Raw genomic sequence first — 19870 nt, 5'->3', positions numbered from 1 at the left:
AGATATGACAACAAAATGCAGCACATGATCCTACATTAAATCCTGGGCTGGAAAACAAATAACAAAAAAAGTCTGTTTTTTAAATTAAAAAGGGCATTCTTGAGACAACTGGTGAAATGGGAGGGATTTAAGGATTAGGTGGTAGGATTTTATCAATGTTGTAAATGTTAAATTTCTGATTTTGTTAAGTGTATGGTGTTATGTCTACAAATTACACTCAAATAGTTTGAGGGAATATATACATATATATACATACACACACATATATATATATATTCCCTCAAACTATTTGAGTTTATATATATATATACACACATACATAATAATATATATATACACTCACATACACACACAACAATAAATGTAGTTAAATATTAACAGCTGGAGAAGCTGATAGTCCTTATTACTATTTTTTTTTTTTTTTTGAGACGGAATTCTACTCTTTCACTTCGGTTGGGGTGAAGTGGCGGGATCTCGGCTCACTGCAACCTCTGCCCCCTGGGTTCAAGCAATTCTCCTGCCTCAGCCTCCCGAGTAGCTGGGATTATAGGCGCCCGCCACCACACCCGGCTAATTTTTGTATTTTTAAAACAGATGGAGTTTCACAGTGTTGGCTAGGCTGGTCTCGAACTCTTGACCTCAGGTGATCCACCCGCCTTGGCATACCAAAATTCTAAAATTACAGGTGTGAGCCACCGAGCCTGGCCCCTTTGTACTATTCTTATAACATGTCTTTATAAAAGTTAAACATATTTCAAAATAGATAGCAAATAACCATATATTATTTATAAACGCAATGAAAGAAAAATAACAGAATTAATAAATACAATTTTAAAAGTTTTTTAAAATTGATGAAAATATGGAACTAAAAAGCCAACAGCATTATCTGTATTTCAATGTTCATACTTTTCAAGCACTGTACTATTCTGAAGGTAAAATGATATTTCATCTTATGTTTCCTTTCATCGTATTTGGGCTATTGCCTAAATTTGAAAAAAAAGAACAAAATACTCATAATTATTACATAAAATGTACAAAAATGACTATCTGAAAAATTCAAGAAAAAACTGTCATTTTCTTTATTTTTTAAAACATATATAAATGACATAATTTAGAATCAGAAAAACTCAGTTTTGTTCTCAAAGGAAGTAACAATATAAGTGAATTTGCTTGCTCTCTCTTTCTCTCTTGGCTAGGTTTCATATGTCAAAGCTATTGATATTTGGATGGCAGTATGCCTCCTTTTTGTGTTTTCAGCACTTCTGGAGTATGCAGCTGTAAATTTTGTATCAAGACAACACAAAGAACTTCTGAGATTTCGACGAAAGAGAAAGAATAAGGTAAGTGATTACATGTATTGGGTTTGGCAGAATCCAGTTTTCACTGGAAAGTGAATTTGTTGTATTTAATAGAGATGAAAAGAGAGGCAATTGGGACTGGGGATGAAATGATATAATATTCCTTTCATTTTTTTCCAATCCAAACTAAAAGTGTCAAAAATAGCTTTAGGGAGAAAATGATGACACCTATCTCTACTTTAAACAGCATATCTGATGACATGAGACCTATATCCAGTTCTTTTTAATGTGCTTCCTGGAATGACACTTTTTTAATTTAATTAATGAATTATGTCATTTCTTACTTGCAATGTTAGAGTATTTCTAATGTTTTCACTTGATGTAAGTCGTCAAATGTAATTATTAAAGTTCCTTTGTCAGAGCTAATTCATTTCATTATTTCCATCAAATATTACTTATTTACTAATACCATGATGATAAATACATGCAAATCTCTGTGGTCTCTTCTTGATGCATATTTTCATGAGCTAAAGACATTTCTTTTGAAACCCTGTGGGAAACACAATAAAGTGCTTTTGTTGCCTGGCTACTATCTGATAAGTGATGAAACCAGGAGGAAACTTAGAACATCATGAAGAGACCATAGAAAGTTGCAGAAGTAAACCCCTAATTGGATTTGGATGCCCTAAATGAAGTTTTTCCTCTGTGCAGGACTGTAATGGCATCTTCCTTGACATGCACGTGGTTTTGACCAATCCCCTTTCTTTTTCTATAAGAGAGAGCCTCTATCAACCGCAGATCCATGCATTTACTTCTAATGTGAATGTGCCAACAGACATTTTAAAAGCAAATGGTCTTTTAAAGCAATGGACAATAATGTTGAAGTTTTGTGTAATTGTGGCAAGGATCCAATATCCTGGCATATTTAAGTCAAAAGATAAACCTTAATGATAATAGTCTAGTTCACATAGTATGCATTTTTAAGTATTTAAAGGTTTCAATTTTTAAGGATTCTTTATGGTTTATAAATTATACTTCAATTTATGTGTTTATTAAACGTCTTTAAAAAGCACTAAGCTTTGACCTCTCAGTGCTTGAGTCTACTTAGTATTAAACATATTCTAAAGCAGTAACTTTACTTATCATTTCTGATTGGCCCTCCCAAAAGCATCACTGCTCCAATAAACACATAATTAACAGCAGCATGGAAAGAGCATCAGCATTCAGCATCGGGAGATTCAGTAATACATGAACAAAAAACAGGCTAAGACTTGCATTTAATTAAATTTTTATGAAAACAGAAGCATATCTTTTGTACACTGAAACATATTGTGATGGGGAGATTAACTTTATCTTCTTCCCTCACCTCACCCTGGTCTACTGGTCTGTTACATTTTCTCATTTCTCCTCATTCTGCCTTTATGTCTTTTTCTTCCTCTTCTCTCTCCCTCTCCACCTCCTACTTTCTCATCTTTTCTTTCATGACAACTGGCACCGGTTGAACAACAATGACAGTACAAATGTTGTATCACAGGGATGACGCTCTGGTCTTTCTTTGTTATTAGTAACTGATAAAGACCACTTTCCCTTCTAGTATCATTAATTAGAAGTAAAGCAATACGCATGTTCCCTATCATTATGATTTGCTTTTTGTCATTTTGATTTTCCATTTCTTTACCTTTTTCCTTCTCCTTATACAATTTAGAATGTATCAAGGCATGTCCTGTAAATTCTAGAAAAGAGAAGTACTGTGCATCCGGTGTCCAAATGGGTAAACTGTGAAAGCTCAGACATATCCTACATCCACCACGCATCCAGTAATCATAATATCCAGTAGAAAAAGTATTAGATGACAAGTTTAGATGTTCAATTCTGTTACTTCTTTTAAAAAATTATTTTTACCAGGCCGGGCGCAGTGGCTCATGCCTGTAATCCCAGCACTTTGGGAGGCCGAGGCGGGCGGATCACCTGAGGTCAGGAGTTCGAGACCAGCCTGACCAACATGGAGAAACACCGTCTCTACTAAAAATACAAAATTAGCCGGGCGTGGTGGCACATGCCTATAATCCCAGCTACTAGGGAGGCTGAGGCAGGAGAATCGCTTGAACCTGGGAGGCGGAGGTTGCGATGAGCCGAGATCGTGCCATTGCACTCCAGCCTGGGCAACAAGAGTGAAACTCTGTCTCAAAAAAAAACAAAAAAAACAAAAACAAAAAATTATTTTCACCAAAGTGCCTCTTCACTCAGTTTTACCTTATATAAAAGTAAAATTAAAATATTTGATGCTCCTTCCTCTTTAGCTCATAGAAAGAGGGAAACATTCATTTTCTCCAGCGATTGGTACTCTGGGAAAATGCAGAAATGCAAAAACAATCGTATCTTATTATTTTCTGATAATTACTTGATATATTCAGGGAGCAAATGTAATTAAACATAATTATGATTTAATGAAGAAAAAAGTTTTTTTTAAGTTCAGTTTATATGTTGGGGTAGATACTTTGCATATGTGAAAATCTATTAATTGCTACATATGTCTGTTCAAATGGTATATATAATTACAACCAATTGTGTAATTATATTTAATCATATATGAATTGATTCTCTGGTTTCTCAATTCCTCTTGGTCCACTTTACCTTCCCACAGACAGAAGCTTTTGCATTGGAGAAGTTTTACCGTTTCTCAGATATGGTAATTGACTTTCTTAACTCTAAATAGAGGAATGTGGTCATCAGTAAAAAGCAGATAGCATATTCTGCACTACCAAGGCAGTGTTTGGTGGGGAAACACAGCCCCTTTTGTATTGAAAGCTGAGCAAATGCTTTTTCTAAAAACTTTATTCTTGTCTTCTCTCATCAATAAAAGGATATCTAAATATTACCCTTCATTGTATTAACAGAGCTATTTGATTGGTCAAAATGATCTAAAAATATATGTTAGAGAGAAATATCACATATATCTTGTAATAATCACCATAGAAGAAACACTCAGATACTTGTACAAAATTAGTTGAAAATAAATGGAAAATTTATTTATACAAACAAATTCTAAAAGCACCTGCACAAGAGACCTCAAAATAAGGCAACAAAATGCTTTGTGCCTTCTGTGTATCTTTAGAATCCATTCTAAACGTTAAAATATGTTGAGATTACTTATAGAAAGTGAACAATTTAGTTTTGATAGCAGCATCCTTTGAAATTATCAAATAAAAAGAGGTCACAAAGACACATGTCCAAGTATAATGACTAAATATTAGGAAAGCAATCTAAAATAGACAGTTTGGGTCCATACATGGTATAACTTGGGGGTTCATAATATAGTATGCAATAATTAAATAGAAATCTATTGAAGCCAAGAATTTAGCCTGAGAAGTCACACACAAATAGTTCTGTCTACTAAACTTAATTTCTGGGGTAAACTATATTTAAAAGTAGCTCCCCAGATGATTCTATTGTACACTGCAGGTAAGCATCTCTGCAAGAGACATAATGTTAAATAATTCTTGCAGTAATCTCAACCTCATAACAGATTGTCTAGACCTGGTATTATTTTAAAGCACTTGCTAAGTTCTCTTATAATATGTAATCACTCAGCAATTGTCCTTTGCTACTAAAATTTACATCTTATTTCCCAGCATCCCACTTCTCCCTTTGTTTTTCATCCCTGAAAGATAATTTCACATGATCCACTTGCTTTTACTTGATTATCTTAACTGAAAATTTTTCATTGCATGGAAATTACATAATTAGATATAGTGTTTGCAATATATATTTATAGATACAAGTAGGTATTAGACTATATAGCAGACTCTCTGATCTTTCTTTGGGAGACCAACATAATTATATCTCCAGTAGCTAAACAGTTAATGTTTATAGAAACTATAGAGTGAAAGGTATCTATTTAATTAAATATTACTTTATGAAAACTCTAATGAAAAAACAGGCTTATCTTATGGAAAGTCAATAAATTCTTATTTTTATAGAAGAAACAATAATATAACACCAATATATTCATAAGAAAGTTTATACATCCCATTCGTTTTTAAAATATTTCAGGCATTGGGCAAATTTGGGGGTGGTTGGTTTCTTTGACTTTTTGAAAACTATTTCCCTAAACTAACAATGCTCTGGGCTGATCAAATTTGTCATTTAAAACTATGTGTTTTGCTTAGAAACACTCTGAGTAATCTAAATTTTGAAATAAACAGAATCAAAATGAGTCTCAATGTTGGTACTGTGCCCTTTATTGTCATGAGTACTGGTTTACATGAATTTTCTTCAGTACTCATGAATTTGGCAGAACAGGCAAAGTAAATAAAATAGTCTCACTGTAGAAAGTTTGTCACAACAGGGGACCTTACATTAATGCAATTATTATTCCTAGGAAAGTTTTAACTAGGCTCAGCATTGGCTTAGGCATTGTATACAGCTTTTTTAAACTTACTTTTTCCTCTATGAAGGTACCAGAGAATCCTGCGTCCATTGTGAAAGAACACAAGTTTGCTCTTGTATCCAAATTTCCCCACCCCACACTGTCCCAGCCTGCTGTGTGCTGATTACGCACTGCACCATGTCATGGATGCTATCTCCAGTGCTGTGTGTGTGTGCGTGTGTGTGTCTGTATGCATGATATGGAAGTATTTTGGTTAGAGTCGCTATTCCCATGTATGATATCATTACTTTAGTCCTGGAGGCTTAAAAAGACATGCCAAGGTATTTCCGAACATGTTATTTGTTGAGAGATATGGATGAAATGGGATTGCTTTAATGCATTTCATGTAGCTTCCTCCACAATGCAATGTAATAGTGCAATGGTTTGCTGCAAGAAAACATATGCACACAGTATTCTAGTGCCTGTTTCCCTACTGATGATTATTTATTATTATTTATATATGCAAATGAAATAGGACTGTATCATTAGTTCTAGATTTAAGAAATCCTGACCAAGTTTATGTTTTGCTAGGTTATCTTTTGAAAAAATAAAGATATCATTGACTGCATTTTGACCATCTGTACACAAACTTTATTTTATTTGCTTATGTTTTTATATGCGGTCTTACTTTAAAAATAATTCAAGATAGCTTCTAAGGATAATAAATAATTGATTTTCTGCCCTGTGCGTTTGTCAAGTCTACAGTCTAAGGATAAACACAAACGTACATATATACTATTTTGATGAAAGTGAGAAGGATTCACTGTTGAAAGCCATATGGCATCCATATACACTTATTATTCAATAATCTTTCCATTCCAGGTCAGCTTATGCTATTCTAGAGCTAAGATGTTCTTTAAATAGATAAAGTGTTTCCTACAAATGTCTTTCATGCATACCCAAAGAAAAGTTATTTCCCAATAACTTAGATTCAAACAAAATTCTGTTTGAATCACTCTTCTATCAGGAGTTGAAATTGCATCCTCTCAAATAAGACAAAAATTGTAAGACTTTAATTATTCCCTGTAAACAAATATTTAGATATTTAGTTTATGTTAAACACAGCTATTTCTTATAGCTATATTCTCTGAAAATCTGTTCAGGAAAATAATATTTAATAAAATAATGTAATCTCTGTTCAAATTTACATGCATTTGGGGGACTTCCATCTCGATGTTAATTAAAATAGAAACGCTGCTTTTTAACATATGATGTCCATTGTAATATCCTATGTCACTCCATAATTATAAGTTGGCAGTAAGTGAATCTAACATCTTATGCTAGATATAGATATATAGATTTTTAAATAAATCATTCCACCGATTTCTTATCTGTCTTCTATAATATTTCATCTAAAACATTCATCTTTTAAAATTTACATTTTACCATTTATCAATCTCCAAACTATTTCTGAATCTAAGTTCAATATGCCAAGTGTATACTTGGCTAATTAATAGCTAATTCAGATGTCATCTATAATAAATGCAGGATTCTCCTGGAGTGAAATTTCAAATAATTTTATATTAACAATTGACTTACAACAACAAAGTATTTTTTAAACCTCATCTATAATTGCATTATTTTAGACCTTCCATTTATAAATGATATAAAAATGTGTGTAGATATATGAAACTGAATATTTTATCTTAGACTGATATTTTAGAAAAACAATTTTAATTCATTCACATTTTTCATCTGTTCTTAATATTCTCAAAGGACAATGATTTTTCCCAAAAAAATAAGTCATTGTTTATTAGCAATTTAAAATAATCTGCACATTTAAAAACCATATAAATAGGAATTAATAACAATTTAATTTTCCTTCCTTTTTTACATTCCTATTTGGTAATAAAGTTACAAAAAAGTATTTAACAAAAAGACACTTGGAATAATCTATTTAATACTTTAATTGTATAAAGATTGCCCCAAAGGTACCTACTAAGGGAGAAACATTAAGATGCAAATAATGTGTTTAATGCTGTTATATCTTACAGCAATTCACATCATCAATACTTCATGCTGTTCTAGATGCTTAATGTTTTGTTCACACTCAACGGCAATACTCATGCCTTCATCACTCTCACATCCACATAAGTTTTCTTTTTTCTGGTCAATTTTGAGGACTAAGAAGAAGATACAAAATTAGCCCTTGCCTCACACATGTGTTAATATACAGTATCATGTTGGGTGACAGAGATGAAGCAATTTTATTCAAAGACTGTATGTACCCTTCTATTTTCTGTCTGTCTCTAATATTTCTAGTTATAACTTGCATTTTATATGAATCAGTGCTTGGCATAATAATTGAAATAAAATGAAAAGAGACCTACAAAGTCTCACAGTATGATATAGAAGCATAATGACTGAAATTTTTTTTTTGTCAGTTTTAAATTTACAGAAAAAAGATATTTCTGTAAAAAGAATTGTGCAGTAGCTAAATGGTTGTCTCCATTCTTCACTGCCTACCTTCTAACTTGTTTGAAATATAGTAAGAAGGTTTACTTGTGGGTAAACTAAACTACTTCTTTAACTTTTTAATCAGTGATTTTGCCCACTTGCTATATTTTATGTTGTCAAGGGCCTTAATTTTATAACCACTAAATATTGGCTGACACATAATGTCTCTGAGTCAAAAGTTCTAGATATATTTTTATTCCTTGCTTTTTTGACATGTAATCCATAAGAATGTAAGCTAAAGCTATTTCCAGAAAATTAAATTATCTCAAAAAAAATTGAGTGCTAATTACAATAAGGAATATCACTGCACATGTAAGCATACATAAACACAGGATAATTTATGACTGGGTAATGCAAAGCAGAGAAATTAGTAATAAAATATTTCAGTACTTCTTCTAATTTAGTAATCTAATAATAATAATAAGCTGATAGAAAAGCTTCATCCAGGCCGGGCGCGGTGGCTCACGCCTGTAATCCCAGCACTTTGGGAGGCCGAGGCGGGCGGATCAGGAGGTCAGGAGATCGAGACCATCCTGGCTAACACGGTGAAACCCCGTCTCTATTAAAAATACAAAAAATTAGCCGGGCGAGGTGGCGGGCGCCTGTAGTCCCAGCTACGCGGGAGGCTGAGGCTGGAGAATGGCGTGAACCCACGCGGAGGCTGCAGTGAGCCAAGATCGCGCCACTGCACTCCCGCCTGGGTGAAAGAGCGAGACTCCTTCTCAAAAAAAAAAAAAAAAAAGAAAAAAGAAAAGAAAAGCTTCATCCATGCTTAAAATTATTGTTTAGGTCATTAAAAAAATTCCCTCGATGTTTTTAAGGACCAGGGGCTCATGGTCTCTCTCATCCCCTGTCTTACTGTGAGAGCAGACAGGACCCTATACAGAAGTCTGTTCCTTTCCTTCCCACAGAGCTGAGATCCTGTTTCTGAAAGGGCTCTGATATGACTCCACATGCCTCGTCTCATGGGCACATTCAAAATGATCTGCAATCTTTCATGGAACACATTTAAAACACAAAGACTCTTTGGTTCCATAAATTAGATTTGCAAGGAATTCTAGCAGTCACATGGCAAAACCCATGTATTGTAACAATAAGACAGTGAAGACTTGAGGGGTGAATGATCTTTTTACTTTTATGCTGTTGGTTAACCTTTTAGTGTAATAGTGCACAAATGCAAGGCCACCTGGAGAACAGGTGACTGGGTAGGCCTATTTTACATAGTATTTTAGTGCTAGTTTGGTTACTCTGAGTTTAAGACATCTAATAGTAAAATGATTCAAGTTGTTATTAGTATTCTTTCCTATTGTGCTTCGTGCAATTTCTAGAATAATCTAATATTACGCTCAAAATATGAATAATATAATAGCAGCAATTTGAGTGCTTTGTCCGGTATTTTATATATTTTCTCTCACCCTAAAAGAACTGATAGGTAGTACAATAAATATTTTCCTGGAATAAGAAACCAAGAATCATAGAGTTAAGTAGCTAAATTAAGGCTATGCAGACTTTCCATGTCCTTGTCATCTCATCTCTAGTAATTAAATGTTTTAATTGGCCATTCCAATATCTGTTTAAGCCTTTGCTCTCTGGGCAGATGGGATATGAGGTACTCTTCCTATGCTGTGCCCTTGGGCCATGTTGTGCATTTTGGGCTAAAATGTGTTGCTTTGTTCAGTGAGATCTATTTGAGAAGCCCAAGCTGATATAAAAATGCCTTGTTCCAAGCCCTTGATAGTATATTTAGCCATGGCTTTTGTTACAATGTAAACAAAACCCAAGACGGAATATCTGTCAACTTCAGGCAAAAGCCACTGAATCCTCCAGAAGCCAAGGGCAAGAACCCTAGGTATTTGATCTACAGCTATGTGTTAGCACTTGTCTATGGAAGATTCAAGCCAAAAGCAATTTTCATACAGGTTTTCTCTTGTTCATACTCAGGACAAGCTCTCACCACATATGAGACTTTCCATTGGTGAACTAGATGGCCTGTTTTGCCTCTGTTGGAAGAGAGTCAAGAGGTTCAGACCATTCTGGGTGCTCAACTGCAGGGTCCATTGTTGGCCCATTGTCACATAGGGTTTTTTTACATAGACATGATACACTTTAGCAGAGTCACTCCCCTTGAGTTGGTCTTGAATATACTATTTTAATTTTGTCAGGGCACTTAGACTGGAATGCCTTTTTGACATCACCCATGATGGGGTAGGTATCTCAGGCCCAAATAGAGACTGAGGCCCTTCAGATTCCTTTGGTCTTGGGGACTATTTCTAACCAGAACTCAAGAGAATGCCAGAAGCTGTCATTCATGTAGATTATACCTGCTGATAGTGTCAGAGGATTTTCTAGTCTAGAATCCTAGCAGCCACCTTAGAGTGCCACTATTGAGCTTTTTCCAGAAACTCCAGTCTATGTGTGTTTTAGCAGCAGATACTTGCACAATCAGTGAATTTTAAGACCTCAGAGGGACCAGCTTGGCTACTGCGTGCTTTAGATCTCTCACAGTCTGCTGTAGTTTCCCTTTGAAATTCAGTCTGGTTACTTTACACAGTGGGGCTAACAGAAATCCAAAATGTACCTGCCAAAATTTTAACAGTGCCACAAGCTTTTTCTTTCTTATTTTTTTGAATAGTAGAGCGCAAAAGAAATAGCAGTTTGTCCCTTAATGTTTGTGACTTGTAGCTAATGTCCTCAGACAAGGTAATGCCTTGTAAGTGGACTCATGGGGCTGGACCTTGCACCTTATCTGGATTAATTAGCCACCCGTACCTAGTCACAGGTGCCACTAGTTTCCAAACTGTCCCTGACTTTCTGCTTGGTCAGGGAAGCTATCATTTATTAAACAACTTACTTTTAACAATGATCTGGACCAAATTGTTTCTTATCCGGTTGTGACAACATACTGGAGAATTTAGGCTCCCTTAGGGATGGACAGTAAGATTATAATTGTGTCCACCTCACATGAAGACATGCTGTGTTTGAATTTTTTTTTTTTTTTACCAGTGAGACTAAAAACAAAGCATCAGTCAAGTCTATCAAATCCAACCAGCCATCGCTGTCCTGAACTCTTGGATAGAGTTTTGCATCCAAAACTCTTGAATAGTTTTCACCACATCCAGCCAGCATGGTGGAGGCTGTTGAGAAACTTCTTTACTGAACCCAAATAGTCAGCAGTCAGCCTGTAGGATCCATCTAGCTTTATCATAGGCCAGACAGGCTATTCTGGAGGGAATTAATGAAAACTACCACCCCTGCGCCATTCCCTTAATCAGAGCTGAGAGTTCCTGTAATCTTCATACAAAGGAAGATTTAGGCAATTCTAAGGGCTCCCATCTTATTACATCCAATTAAAACTGGGCTAAGGAATGACTTGCCCAGGACTAGGCTCAAGCCAGAGATGCCAAGATCCTTCATCTATGTATCACATCCTTTCCAATCCTACATTTGGTTAAAGGCAGTGCCACCTACTGAGTATATCTTACTCTGTTTTCTCCTACCTACAGTTTTTAGTGTGACCATGATACCTACTACTATAGCTGATCCTTTGCCTCCTTCCCTGCTCAAGCAGCTTCTCTTTGACTCTTTATATTGCTTTCCTGTTCCCCAGCGTATTACCACATATTTTGCTCTGGCATCAGATAATTGCGAGCAGCTGTGTTCACTACCCCCATGACAATTCATCTTTAACCATAGCACAGCCATAGAGCCCCATTAAGAACTGGGCAAGGAAATCCTGGCCTTCGAGTCAGTCTGTTTTGTTTCAGCTGCCTTAACTGATGGAGTAAATTTAGCAACCTATGTCAGTGCCTTTTGTTTCCATCCCCATTGGCACCGTGGGATTTAACTTCTGAGCTGAAAGGAACAGATCTAACAGGGTTCCTTAGGGGAGTCCGCTGCCAAAATTGGAATAGATTTCCGTCCTCCCAGCAGGCGATAATGTGCCGGGAAATAGTTCACAGAAATCCTGTCAATTTTTGCTGTGTTCTTTTTGTGTCTCAACAGCCACCTAAAGAGAGCTTATAGATGTACCTCTGGTCATGATCTTTCTTCTGAACGCCTAGATTTTCTTCTCATCGGTAAAACCCAGTATAGCAGCTGCAAGAGTTAACGTACCCATGAATCTAAATACCCTCCTGCCTTCCCAGAATAAGGGCCACAAGCCTAAGGACTCTCCTAACCCAGTGCTTACCCAAGTTTTGGTCGGGGAATATGGTTTGGATAGGCTTCTTTCTGATTGTCATATGGCCACCCCAGATTTGCTGCTATATTTAACATAGCTACTCTTCTGTAGAGGTGTTACATTTCACAGCAGTAAGAGCATCAGTCAGTCCTTCTCAGCAGAGATTGATTGATTGATTGATTGATTGATTGATTGATTCTGAGATGGGGTTTTCACTCTTGTCACCCAGGCTGGAGTGCAATGGTGTGATCTTGGCTCACTGCAACCTCTATGTCCTGGGTTCAAGTGATTCTCCTGTCTCAGCCTCTCGAGTAGCTGGGATTATAGGCATGTACCACCATGCCTGGCTAATTTTTTTTGTATTTTTAGTAGAGACAGGGTTTCGCCATCTTGGCAAGGCTGGTCTCGAATTCCTGACCTCAGGTGATCTGCCTGCCTTGCCCTCCCAAAGTGCTGGGATTACAGGCGTGAGCTGCCACACCCAGCCCTCAACATAGATTTATACCACCCCAGGTTTCACCTACTCCAAAAGAGTCATTGACATTATACCTACCAGTAATTCCTGAATGATAACACTGCAGCAGATTGGGGATTAGCATTCACACCAAACATTACTTTTCACACTACGGCATCCAAAAATATGTTATTAGCTCCTTAGTCAATTACACTAAAGATGTAGGAAAGCATGGATTCCCTAGAGAACTGCTACCACTTCTTAGCAAAGTGACCCAGCTTCTTTATGCTTTGTCCAATTTGGTAGCTACTAGCCTCGTGGTTATTGAGCACTAGAACTTTAGAGTCTGAATTGAGACGTGCTGTGAATGTAAAACATACGCCAGGTTTCAAGGACTTCGTATGAAATAAAGAATGAAAACTATCTCAATTTTTACTTCAATAAGTGTTGAAAAGATATTGTGAACATACTGAGTTAATTTTTTTCAAACTGAAGTTATTTTGACCTGTTTCCTTTAACTTGTTAAATGTAGTTAATGTAAAAATTAAAATCACACACATGGCTTTTATTTGTGGCTCACATTATGTTTTTATGGAACAGGGCTGCACTGTAGTCACTAGATTGCAGGGTCACTTGCCTGGAGTTGCAGAAGGGAAGATTAAAATTAAGTGCAGTGTCATTCTAAGTACCAACTGGGCTTTTGTTTTCACCTTGAGCTCAGGTCATGAAGCTGCTTGCTTTACTGGCTGTGTGTCTTTCCCTCGAGTAGTTTGTTCCACCCGTTTTTTTTTTGTTGTTGTTTTTTTTCTTGAGATGGGATCTCTCACTCTGTCGCCCAGGTTGGAGTGCAGTGGCGCAATCTTAGCTTACTGCAGCCTCTGCTTCCCGGTTCAGGCAATCCTCCCACCTCAGCCTCCAGAGTAGCTGGGCCCACAGGCACCCACCACCACACCTGGCTAATTTTTCATAATTTTGGTAGAGATGGGGTTTCACCATGTTGGCCAGGCTGGTCCCCAACTCCTGCACTCAAGCAATCCACCTGCCTCGGCCTCCCAAAGTTCTGCGATTATGGGCGTGAGCCTCCGCCCCTAGCCCCTGAAATTATTAATTAATAGGAAACAAGGAATTAACTGTCTCTTGAGCCACTTTCCCCTCAGTTTTATCTCACCGACCATCCATCTGCTAATTCAACGGGGGATAAACCTGTGCGATCCATGTTCCAATAGTAAGATTCAGCATGTTATTTTCTGTAGCACTTTGGCTACCTCAAAACCGGGTTGGATCAGCATCAGATTCTCCTCAGAACTCCTTCCTGGCACATTTGGCCATATTGAGTCTCAAAGGATCTGAAAGCCTGGGCAGCTTCTGTCCACCACTGCTGATATTTGAGGTTCCAGTTGTCATACAGACTCTCAGAACACCCATAGGGTTTAATCTAACCTTATGTTCACTCAGCCTCCTAGGAGGATGTGAGGCAGGAAACCCATCAGGCCTCCAGCATCTGCCTCGCACAGGAGGCTCAGCAGGTTCTCAAGAGCACAGCTTCTTTTGCCCCTCATCACACAGGATACATAGGTACAGCTGCCATGGACAAAAGTCAGGGTGTATATGGTCGCCTTTACACAGGGAATCACAGCCTTTGTTCCAAACCACACTCGTATACCATCTAGTCACATGGGCCAAAGGCCTTCAGGCCGATGCACAGCTCCCCCAGTGCAGGTGCAGCCCCTCCCAGTAAATAAGGCCGAGTCCAATTCCCCCTGTAGCTTACCTCTATTGTTTTCAAGGAAATGATGCTTTAGGAATCAGGGGTCAGGGGTCGTTCTCAGCACTACTGTAACAGCCCAGGCTGGGTGTTAACTCTTTACTCACACTCAGCTATGTGGAAAGATACAATTGAGAAAAATTCGGTCACTCACTAATATGTTAATTTTAAGTAGATTATTTTTGTTTTGAGACGAGCAGCTAAGGTCTCTAAAGATTTTAAAATAAGTTATTCAGAACAGATCATTAGAAAGGTAGTCAATGAATTCTGCTTTACTAAGCACATCAGCTAGAATCCTGATATCTGAGCATTTTGATAATGAATTTCTCAACTGCTTCAATTAACATGTCAACACCTCACTGGAAATGCTCACTGAGAAGTTATATTTTGTCTTACTTTGAGATAGATGTTTTTTAACACATAGGTTGCTATAGTTTAAAAGCCTATTTTATACTTCAATATTCAGGTGATTTTTACACAAAATAGTGCAAATTACCTGGGTAACCTACATTTTCCTTTAGAAATGCAAACACCAGCATGATTTTCTAAGTTATAAGGATGCTATTTTAGCACTTACATAAGAACAATTTAATTCTAATTTGTAGGATATGGAAAACTTTAAGGCAAATAATAAATTTGCCTTAAAATTTTCATGGACGCCAAAGAAATGGTAGTCTAAATGAACACGCTTATTAAAGAATAGTGGAAAATCGATTTTCAATTTTTGCAAGCTTACAACAGTAGTCTCAGGTAGTTTGGACTGTCAGTTTTTCTTTCAAACTTGCGTCCTCAAAATTCAATGGCTTATACATCTTACAGTTGGAATATTTTCCAATAATCATATACTTTTGTTTTGCAGGTGGAATCACATTACTTTCATAATTCCCAAAATAACTATCTTATACCCTACTGCATCAACTTTGGTCATCTTCTCATTTTTAGAATACATAATAACTTCTATTTTTTCACTTTCATATTTTATAATATATTATTCATTGAGGAGCTACTTTCAAAGAACCAACATAATTTTCTCTTATTTTTGGAGACGGAGTCTCACTCTATCGCTCAGGCTGGAGTGCAGTGGTGCGATCTCAGCACACTACAATCTCCACCTCCAGGGATCAAGCGATTCTCCTGCCTCAGCCTCTCGAGTAGCTGGGACTACGGGCATGTGCCACCACACCCAACTAATTTTTGTATTTTTAGTAGAGACAGTGTTTCAGCATATTGTCCAAGATGGTCTCGATCTCCTGACCTTGTGATTCACCTGCCTCAGCCTCCCAAAGTGCTGGGGTTACAGGCATGAGCAACTGTGCCTGGCCCATAATTTTCAAGAGTTCAAGCCAATTATTTGATCTTTTATATTATTATGAAAAAGCATTATCATAGGAGAGATATAACAACTTTATTAAATGTCTCCTCATCTTTTAGACCTTCAATTTAATAGTCAAATAAACCCTTACTCATTGGTAGCCAGTTACCATTACATTCTAAATAAATGTATTAAAGTAAATTGTTAATAATTTGCATTATGTTATTAAATATTATATTTCTCTCAAGTATATTTCATTTATCATATATTATCAAATAATTTTTTATTTAAATTTTTCTTTAAGTCCCTTCATTTACAAACATGGAAAATTCTCTTCAGTTTGCCACGTTTAAAAGAAATGATACTTTTTAGAAGAACATAATAATAAATTTATGAAAAGTTTATGTTCTTAACATGAAATAAACTTCTGCCAGATATAATTCATAATTTCAACCCAACCAATGTGCCTGAAAGGTAGTCGCATATAAACTAGAATACATGACCATCTTCTAAGTATTCCAAAAAGGTTAGCATAAAACAGAAACGTAGCATAAAGGGAGAATAAATAAACCAAGCAGTATTATTGAACTAGACTGTATTTTCTGAGGAATTGACTTCAAATTGAAAGAAAAAGCTTTGAAAGGTTTGTCTCCATGAGAAAGAAAAATTCAGTCAATGATCCTGGTATGTTCCCTTTCGACATCACACATGTATCCATTTAAACAAATAATGCAAAAAAAATCTAGTTTATGAACATGTAACACAATAGATTTTATCTTGTTTTTTTTTAAATTTAGATATTCAAGCAATATGTAGAAAATATCAGAATTTAGTTTTCCCATTAAAACATACCCTTTGAGATTTCACGTTTATTAATGGGCACATCTTTACAATGCAGCAGGATGAATAAATAAAACTTCAATAGGGAATAAAAACCAATTCATCTTTATATGCTTCGGTTATCTTTTCCTTATATTAATGTGAATATTAACCATGATAAAATTGTTTATGATTCTGAGATGCGTGTTATGCATGCTCTATTCTATTATTAAAGGGCCTTGTCACATTTTTCTTTGACAGGATGATGAGGTAAGGGAAAGCCGATTCAGCTTCACAGCCTATGGAATGGGACCATGTCTACAAGCAAAGGATGGCATGACTCCAAAGGGCCCCAACCACCCTGTCCAGGTAATGCCAAAAAGCCCTGATGAAATGAGGAAGGTCTTTATCGACCGGGCCAAGAAGATTGACACCATCTCCCGAGCCTGCTTCCCATTAGCGTTTTTGATTTTTAATATTTTCTACTGGGTTATCTATAAAATTCTTAGGCATGAGGATATTCATCAGCAGCAAGATTAAGTCTCTGGGGACGTGCAAGTGCAAATGGTCAATTCAGAAGAAAGTGTCTCTGCCATTGGTGTGTATGTGTATATGTGTGCGTGTGGTACACAAATGATGACCATTGTATTAAAATGGCATATGGAAAAGGTTTGTATTTTGGTTAGCTATGCAAAGTCATGAGAAAGATAAGATTCTTTTAATGAATATAAAATATTTATTAGGGGATTCTATTTCATATTAATTCCAGGTGATTTGTTTTTTCACGGTAAACCATGCAAGTGGAAGCTTTACTGCCAATGTGTTTATAAGTTATATATTATCTCATAATACTAGACATGAAAACTACTTTGAAATTCCTTGATTTGTAATTCAATGCTATTAAATCATACACAAGCAAATTTTGCACAGTAAATTTTATGAAAGGAAAAGGGGAAAATTATAAAGATAATAAAAACCAATAGTTTGAGATTTAAAACTATTTTCTTATAGTATAGTTACAAAATGGGAAAATAATTAGTTACAGTGGGAAATTCACTCATATTAATGGAGGATTGTACATATAAATACTATTTCACCAACATACGTAATTTTGAAAATTTTTAAATAAGAGCATTAAAAGACTTTAATGGTTTGGAATACTAAATTTAATTGTTTAGAATATTAAGTTTTCCTCTGTGCAAATTTAAAACAAATAAGAGATCGTGTTACAGTCACAATCTACTTTTCTTAAACTTTATATCTCTAGGAACAAAGATGGAAATATGGAAAACAACTTTGTTTTTAAATAAGTGTTATAGCTATGTATTTTTAGTTATTGCCAAACATTGAACAATTCAAACCGGCGCCCTTGTTTTTGTTAGACTTTTAATAGCTGCTTAACGCTATGTGATTGTGTTTAATAATTTGATATAACTGAACAAAATTCAGTAAGACTTTTATATTTTAGTTGAGAATGTGACTTTAAAATTCAATGGGATTAAAGTATTTACATTTTGATAAAAATGAATACAATGAAAACAAAATGGATTCATGAAAGATTTTTTAATAAAAACAATTTTCCCATCAATGTTATATGGGTCTCAACTCCTGTCTCCAAATATAAGGAGGGAAAGTTTTAATTTTAAGTGATATAAGTAAGTCATTTCTATAAAGGGAGGACTGTTTTTCTATTTCTGAATTAATGATTTCAAAATCTAAGCCATTCACAAGATGTGAGTAATTTTAAATGAAATGTTTACATAAAATTTTTCAATGACCCCATGGGATTACTTCAACAACAATAGAGCATTAGTAACTTGTTTTTTGCAGTGTAATTGGGTGCAAATGCATGATAGAGTTCTTGGTAAACAGAACCAGACTCTGACTCTTTTTCAGTTTTGCTATTTTTTTAAACTATTTTTACCATAAATGTATTTGGAAAAGCTTTGGAATGCTTTTTAGGTATTTTAATTATTGGTCAGATGCACAAACTCAGTCCACCAAATTATTCACAGAGAAAACTTTAAACATTAAGAAAACAATGAACTCAGATGTACAATAGAAAAGCCAGTTCTTTACCAAGATGCTATTTTCTACCCTTCAACCACTCTCAAATTAAAAGCAAAAACTACCATTTAAAACTAAAACCTTTACAATGTTATTGTACATCAGCTTATACAATTGTAATTTTTTTAAATAACATCTTAAAAAATAGTAAATGTTAAGCAGTTTTTGCTAGTAAAAGACCAAGTTCCCCTCCTTTATAAGTAACTTAAAAGAACACTATAAGGAAATAATATCATGTTTGGCATTATGTGCAAATGCCACAACTAAAAGAATTTGTTACTCTGTATGTACCCACGTTGAGGACTGTGCACCTGAAAATTAAACATATGCTTCCTCATTTGGTGTGTATTTAACAAAACCACGGAAACATATTCTTGTGCTAAAGATTAGAGCAAGATATGTTATTTGTATTCCTTGAGAATTAGCAGGAGAGTTTGAGGTAATTATAGACTATACCATCTCGATGTGTCTCTGAAATACCTGAATACATTTTTCTATACTTTCCACATCTTATTTCAAAAGTTTCCCAACATTGCTTAAGTGAATTCTGCCAGGAGCAAACAGAAATACAATGAATGCAAACATGCTTACTTCCAAAAGAAATTCACAGACATCACTTGTTCCCATATTTGAGAGTATTGAAAATGTGTCTTTGTTAAATCTGAAACTTAGAAAGTGAAAATACCAAACATGAGACAATATTGTCAACAAGGACGTTGGTACGTGAGAAATCTATCTCAAAAGTATTACACTTTCCTTAGGCATAGTTTTCCTTTCCTATTATATTTGTCACTGTCTTACTGCACTAAGAAAATACTTTAACAGCTTTCACTCACAAGGCAACAGTGACAAGGCACATGTGACTGAATCCAATATGTTTAAAGGAATGTGTCTCCTCCTACGAACTCTTATAGACCTTTTAAAACTGAAAAATTACATTGCAATTAGCATCCTGAGATAATATTTGCTTCAATAAGCCCTGTGTCCAACCAGAATATTTTAAATTAAACCAACCACAAAATTATTAATGGCAAGAAATTAAAAATGTGTGCATATACATTAACTACTATATACACAAATTGGAATTCC

General features: G+C 35.5%; 1 protein-coding gene across 3 annotated transcripts in view; it reads left to right on the top strand.

Annotated features, from left to right (window-relative positions):
• Positions 1-17384, top strand: part of GLRA3 (glycine receptor alpha 3) — a 175264-nt gene extending 157880 nt beyond the window's left edge. For 2 of the 3 annotated variants that reach the window (XM_032148940.2, XM_058435839.1), the window contains 3 exons: positions 1197-1340; positions 3943-3987; positions 16976-17384. In XM_032148940.2, the coding sequence (XP_032004831.1) occupies positions 1197-1340; positions 3943-3987; positions 16976-17254 (468 nt within the window). In that variant the 3' untranslated portion in view covers positions 17255-17384. The remainder of the gene's footprint in view (positions 1-1196; positions 1341-3942; positions 3988-16975) is intronic. The other variant, XM_032148941.2, reaches the window with a different exon arrangement.
• Positions 17385-19870: the final 2486 nt, after the last annotated feature.

Source organism: Hylobates moloch, unplaced genomic scaffold, assembly GCF_009828535.3.
Source record: "Hylobates moloch isolate HMO894 unplaced genomic scaffold, HMol_V3 SCAFFOLD_3, whole genome shotgun sequence".
Classification (NCBI taxonomy): Eukaryota; Metazoa; Chordata; class Mammalia; order Primates; family Hylobatidae; genus Hylobates; species Hylobates moloch.
Note: the sequence above shows the minus strand (reverse complement) of the source record. Positions and strands in the feature narration are given on the sequence as shown.